Source organism: Myiozetetes cayanensis, unplaced genomic scaffold (assembly GCF_022539395.1).
Source record: "Myiozetetes cayanensis isolate MyiCay16 unplaced genomic scaffold, myiCay2020 scf1, whole genome shotgun sequence".
Lineage (NCBI taxonomy): Eukaryota > Metazoa > Chordata > Aves > Passeriformes > Tyrannidae > Myiozetetes > Myiozetetes cayanensis.
In genome coordinates this window covers 18811806-18817805 of record NW_026086604.1, presented here as the reverse complement: position 1 = coordinate 18817805, position 6000 = coordinate 18811806, and the positions used below count along the sequence as shown (strand labels likewise).

At 53.5% G+C, this 6000-nt stretch overlaps 1 protein-coding gene across 49 annotated transcripts in view; it reads left to right on the top strand.

Annotated features, from left to right (window-relative positions):
- Positions 1-3761: 3761 nt before the first annotated feature.
- The window catches only part of RIMS2 (regulating synaptic membrane exocytosis 2), a 442383-nt gene continuing 440144 nt past the window's right edge, over positions 3762-6000 (top strand). For 25 of the 49 annotated variants that reach the window (XM_050323848.1, XM_050323823.1, XM_050323629.1 and 22 more), the window contains exon 1: positions 3764-4330. In XM_050323848.1, coding sequence (XP_050179805.1) covers positions 4161-4330 — 170 coding nt within the window. In that variant the 5' untranslated portion in view covers positions 3764-4160. Of the gene's footprint in view, positions 4331-6000 lie in introns of all 49 variants that reach the window. The other 24 variants (XM_050324029.1, XM_050323871.1, XM_050324020.1 and 21 more) reach the window with 6 other exon arrangements.

Below are 6000 nucleotides of genomic sequence, written 5' to 3'. Positions count from 1 at the left end.
ACTGCTCCCAGGAAGTGTCCTACAGAATGCATTTCCTGCTGGTTATACATCTGACTTGATTGAGAGTCTGAGTGCTGGACATTTTAAACCAAGAATATGTTTTTAATTTCCTCCACTCACTGATCTGTAATGGAATACTTTAAAGTACCTCTCATGTCAACTACATAAAGATGTTTTCCAAGTTTCAACTTGTGACAAAAATAACATAAATAATTAGTTACACTGGATTTCTCCCTTATACAAAACATAATAAAGCAGATGTTAGCATTTCCTTTTCAGGAAAGGATTATGCTTAACATGCTTGAATCTAGCAACTCATTTACTCTTGTAGTTGCTATGAGTAAGGAAATGGGAGTAAGTATAATGAGACTGTTAGTGAAAGACGTTTTGTGGTGATATATAAAACCAGGTTACAATGTTTCCTTGGGAACCCCTCATGTCTAGCAGAACTAGAAAGGAACAGATTGAAAAAAGGTATCAGAAAACTTATATTAATAACTCTGCTGGTGTCAGTACATTTAGATGACTTAGAGAAGTCACCAAAAGAAAATATCACGTGCTTTTAATATACAACTGAGTGAATTTTCATTTGCAGATTTTACAGTGAGGAACAATTTCAGCAGAAGATTGTAAAACAGTTGCGGGAATCTGCTTTTACAGAGTGTGGTAGTGAGTTCAGAATGAGAACTGAGAGGAACAGAAAGGGCAGGTACCTGGAGACGTGAACGTGAAGGTCAGAATTTACAGATGAGGGAATTGCAAATGAATGCTCCTTAAAAATCAGTTTTGTAAATGATCATACTACATGATAGTAATTTTTGGTATTGGTTGATTGTAGATTATTGTTGACACCATTACTCTGGAGTGGGTAGAGAAGTCTGTGCTCTGAGAATGTTTTCATCAATATGTCACCTGGGTCATGTAAATAACAGTAACACCACGAGACAATTCTGTGCAGGCTGACAGGAACATAAGCAAATGATGTTTGATTTTATGTGCATAAAATGTGAGGAATGATAGGTGGAACTGATTGGGAGAAAGGAAGGTAGAAGCACAGAAAGGTCAAGTTGAACCATTTATTTGGTGAGGATGTCATCTGCTCTGAATCTGCCCTCTCTTTTGAAAGCCACTAGCTAAATAGTGGCTTTCATTTGTTTATAGTCACTCACTTACTGGTACAGGATTTAGTGGAAACAGAGCAAATACCAAGGAGAAAAGAAAGCTCTTGAAATTCTACGGTCATGCTCAGAGCAAGTATTTGTAATTTGTGGGTGAAAATCACAGGCATAATGAAATAATTACAGAAGCAGTCACTGTAAATCCAGAAAGTTCAGAGGTAAATGTCCATTGGAAAGAAATTCAGATGAATGAAACAATGCACATAGGACAGTAGTGATGTTTTGCAATCAAAACTACAGCCTGAATACTGTTAGTGTTTATGGTTGAGGCATGGCATGAAACTGTGTAACCTGACAGGGTGGAGAGATTGCTTTCAACTGGTCTGTTTTTTTTTTTTAAATCATTCTTAGAAGTGATTGAGTGATTTCTCTTTTTCTCCACTTTCCCAGGATAAAATGTAGTTTCCCAAAAGGGTCAGTGCAGTTAATTCCTCCATTCAACATTCATAGATTGATAAGGACTGTACTATCTTTGGTAATCTGATGACACATGGTGCTACATTTCCTTCTCTTTTTGACTTCAATGCCAAATTTATCTAGTGCCTGGAAGAAACAAGGAATTCGGTGAGAGCCAGCTGGCTGGAATCCAGTCTGAAAGGTGAAGGTGATGTGGACTGAAAGAGCAGAATGCTTTCAGCACTGAATGAAAAATCATACAGTTTATTTTACAAGGATATCTGCATATATATAATTTGCTCAATGTCTACACAATGGTTTGTGTATAATAACAAAGGGTCTATTATACATAATTTTACATCAAGAAATGGAACAGGCTCCCTTCAGCTAAGGATACCAATGACATTTTTTAGACAAAATTAAATTTTGATGAATATATGTGCATGATAATAGGTATGGATTACTGCTAAGGCTTGCTTTATCCAGCCAGTCTCTCATGTCCTTCTGGCAATCTATTCCTCCAGAATTTGTTTCCCCAAAGAAATGATGTTTTCAGCTCAAAATTGCATGTGGATCAGCTAGTGGAGCTACATCCTAGAATTTATTCTCTATGGAAATACAAATAATGAAGACTATGATAGTTTCAGGAAGAGGACTTTTTTCACCAGGCCTTTGCAAGTTGATGTCATGGTCCATTACAAATAGCACCAGCTGCAGTAATGTATGATTTCAAACTGTTCAAACTAACCTTACAAAACCACTTCTGTGAGTGCATATACTTAGATGTTAACCAACATTGATGTGAAATAGGAGTTATGTCTTGTGAGAGAACAGCAAGAACTCTATTGTCACTTGTAGATTGAAACCCTACAGATTTGGATTGAATTGTTTCTTTGTCATTCTTGGATAGGGTATTTTCCATTTATTTTGGCTGGATGGCAAAGGTACTGTAGGATACTTTTTCCAGAAATAATTTCTTGCCACTTAAATGACTGCTCAGGTGGGGGATTTAGAGGTAGCAGAAGAGTTTTGAGAGCTTTCTTCCTCGACTACCTGGTGTCCACATGAAAGGAGGACTTGCTTCTCCAGACTTCTCTCATGGGTGTCACAGTCTTGCTCTTCTGGGTAGGAGGAATCTGTCCAGACAGACGCTGGGGCAGATTTGACACCGCAGCAGGGCGTTTGTGGGTGATGGAGGATCAGCTGCTCTGCTGGGCTGGACCCGCATGGTTGAACAGCGATGCCTCTCCCGGCCTGGGGGAGGGAGGCCGGCCCGGCGCCCATCCCGCCGCTCCCCTCGGCGCTGCTCTCCGGTTCTCAGCCCGAACTTCGGACCGCGCCGCCGGCCTTCGAGCGGACGGGGCTATGGGGGGCTCTGCCACTCCCCAGGGCCGCTTCCCCCTCGCCCTTCCCGATGCCTCCTCCTCCTCCTCCTCCTCCTCGAGGGGGCCGGCGCTCTCCCCGCCAGCTCCTTCGCTCGGGGGCTGCTCTCCGGGCTGGGCCCCGCCGAGCAGGTGCCGCTCTGGGCACGCCCCGCGGGCAGCGCCGGCGGCGGGAGCGGCGGGAGCGGCGGCCGCGCAGCATCTCCCCGCCCTCCCCCTCGCCCCCCCGCGGCCGCCGGGCTCGGTCCTCCCAGCGCGTCGCCGGCGCCTTGGCTCCTCCTTGTCCTTCCTCGCGTGATTTTTATCGCGTCCATTTTTCGTGCAGGGATAAATAAATAAATAAGGGCAGCTGCCGCCCGCCGCCCCCCGCCGCCAGCCCGCGCGGCGCCGCTAGGGGCGGCAGCCGGGCCCCGCATCGCCCCGCGCCGCTCGGCTCAGGCGGGGGAGGCGGCGGGGCGATGCGGAGCCCCCTCCCGTGACTCCGGCTCTCCGCCATGCCATGGGTTAGGCGGACTCCATCCCGCAGCCGAGAGGGCACCAGCCAAGCGAGGCGGCGGCAGGAAGCGGCGCGGCCCGGCCGAGGAGCGGCGGCGGGAGGCGGCGGCGGCGGGAGGCGGGCGCGGCGCCCCGCGGCCCCTTCCATGGACGGCGGCGAGGAATTATGAGCCGCGGCCGGCGGCCGGGACTGGCGCTCGCCCGCTGGGGCTTCCCCTGCGCGCCCCGGGGCGCCGGGGCTCCGCTCTCGCACGGCACCCGCCTCGCCCCCCGGCAGCCGCTGCCCCCGTCTCCTGACCCCCGCCGCTGGCTCCGTCCCCCGTCTCCCCGCCGGGCGCTCAGGGTCGGGATAATCTTGCTCGCACCCAAACCACAGCTCTCCCGCGGCTAATCCTGCCCTCTCCTCTCTCCCTCCCTACCCCGCCCCCGGCCCTTCCTCTCCCGGCGCTGCCCTCTCCCCTCCCCACTCCTCCTGCTCGCCCCCCGGGGCCCCTCCGTCCCCGTCCCCCCGCTGCCGCCGGCGGCCGGGCGGGTGGGTGCGAGGTCGGGGCTGACGGGCACCCCGCCCCTCCCCGGCGGGGCCGTCATTAGGCTGCCGGTTCATTACAGGGTATTGATTTGTATGTGCTTCTCCCGGCGCCGGCCGCTCCCGCTGGTGCTGCCGGAGTTCGGGCAGCGCTTCCCGTAGCGGCGGCAGCTCCCACCAAACATGTCGGCTCCCGCCGGGCCCCGGAGCGGCCCCGCCGCTCCTCAGCCTCCTCCGGCCCCGCAGCCCGAGATGCCGGACCTCAGCCACCTCACGGAGGAAGAGCGGAAGATCATCCTGGCCGTCATGGACCGCCAGAAGAAGGAAGAGGAGAAGGAGCAATCCGTGCTCAAGTAAGGGCGGGCGCATCCCTTCCTCGTCCTCCCGGGCCCGCGGCCGCGGAAGTCTCTGCCCCGGCCCCGGGGGGCGGCACGGCCAGGGCGGGAGAAAGGAGCCGGGCGGGCAGGGGCGGGCAGGGGTACTTGGTGGCGGGCGAGTGTGGGGCACGGCGCGGGGGGGACCGCGGGAGCGGCAGAGACGGGGCTGGGCTCTCCTCCCGCCTCGGCCGCGCTCCGCGGGGCGGCTCCGGCTCCGCGCGTCCCGGCGCCGGCGGGGCCAGGCGCCCAACATGGCCGCACAGGTGCCGTCCTCACCCGGCGTGTGCCACCGGGAGGACGGGGGTGGGTCGGGGCGGCGGTCGGCGCCTCCGGAGGGGGCGGACCGGCGGCACCGGGCCCCGTCTCGGGGGCGCGGCGGGCTCCGCGCTGGCGGCGGCGGCCCTGGCGGGCGGAGCGGGACCGCCGGGGCCTGGGCTCCGGCCGCTTCGCTGGGTGGGTTTGCCACCGCCGCCATCTTCCCCCGACAACGTGTCTGCCGCCCGCCCCCGCCCCGCTGCTCTTTCCAAGCGTGAGCCCCGGCGCCGGGGGAAGCGGGGCACGGCCGGGGGAGCGGCCCCGGCTCTGGCGCCGGCCCCGGGAGCTGTCCACACCACTCGGCTCAGCACCGGGAGCTGTCCGCTGTCTCCCGGCTGGGCTCAGCACCGGGAGCTGTCCGCGGTCTCGGCTGGGCACGGGGCGGTGTTGGCGGAGCGGCGGGGCCGGGGCCGCGCGGTCTCTCCCCGTGGGCGCTGCCCCAGCCCCGGGCGGGCCGCCGGTCTCGGTGGAGCGCGGGGGTCCCGCTGCCTTGCACGGCGTGGGTCGTGTCCTTCCCCAGCCGGGCTGGGAGGCACCGAGTAAAGTCGACAAAACTGTGCTCCCTCCGTGGCGGAGCAACCACGCTGACTTCCAATGGCTTAAAAATAAGCAAAGCTACTGCTATCGTGGACGTGCCTTTGATGAGTGTGACAAAGCTGAAGCACTAAGCAGTTTTTTATACCGAAATTAATGTTGTGCCTTGGACATGTTGACTGCAGCTGGCCTTTCACACTCAGCACCTGGAAACTGTCCTCTGGGCTTTAGTTGTTGACTTTGAAGTCTGTTTCCAAGATTCATTGCATTATTGTTAGCATCATACCAAAAACTTCAGATATCATTTGTGTGACAGCTCCTAAATGTCGAGGTGATCTCCTAAAAATATTTCAAAGTCTGTTTAAAAAGGATTTTTTTGAGGTGAACGTTTTGAAATATGTCAGTGAGTACTGGAAATAAAGGACCATCTTGTTTTGTCACCACCTCTTAGCCTCTTGCTCTACAATTTGTTTGCTATTGTAATACTTTTATTTGAAAACAATTTAGACTCCTTTACATTACTAAATTTTGTAATTTATCAAAATAAATTCAAATGTTTTTTCTAAAATTGCTGTACTCTTAAAAATCTTCAACAAAGAAGGAAATGGAAGTTCAAGTTGCAAGTTGCAGATCTTCAAGGAATTCAAGCTGCAGTTTAAATATATGTTAAAAGCATTAGAGTTTTAAAAAAGGTTTCTGGCAACTTTCGTTGTGGACAATAATATTTATGATCAAATATAAGGTATGATTTCAGTATGACACTTGAATCAGCTTGAACTGGTAAGCTTGCAAATGAA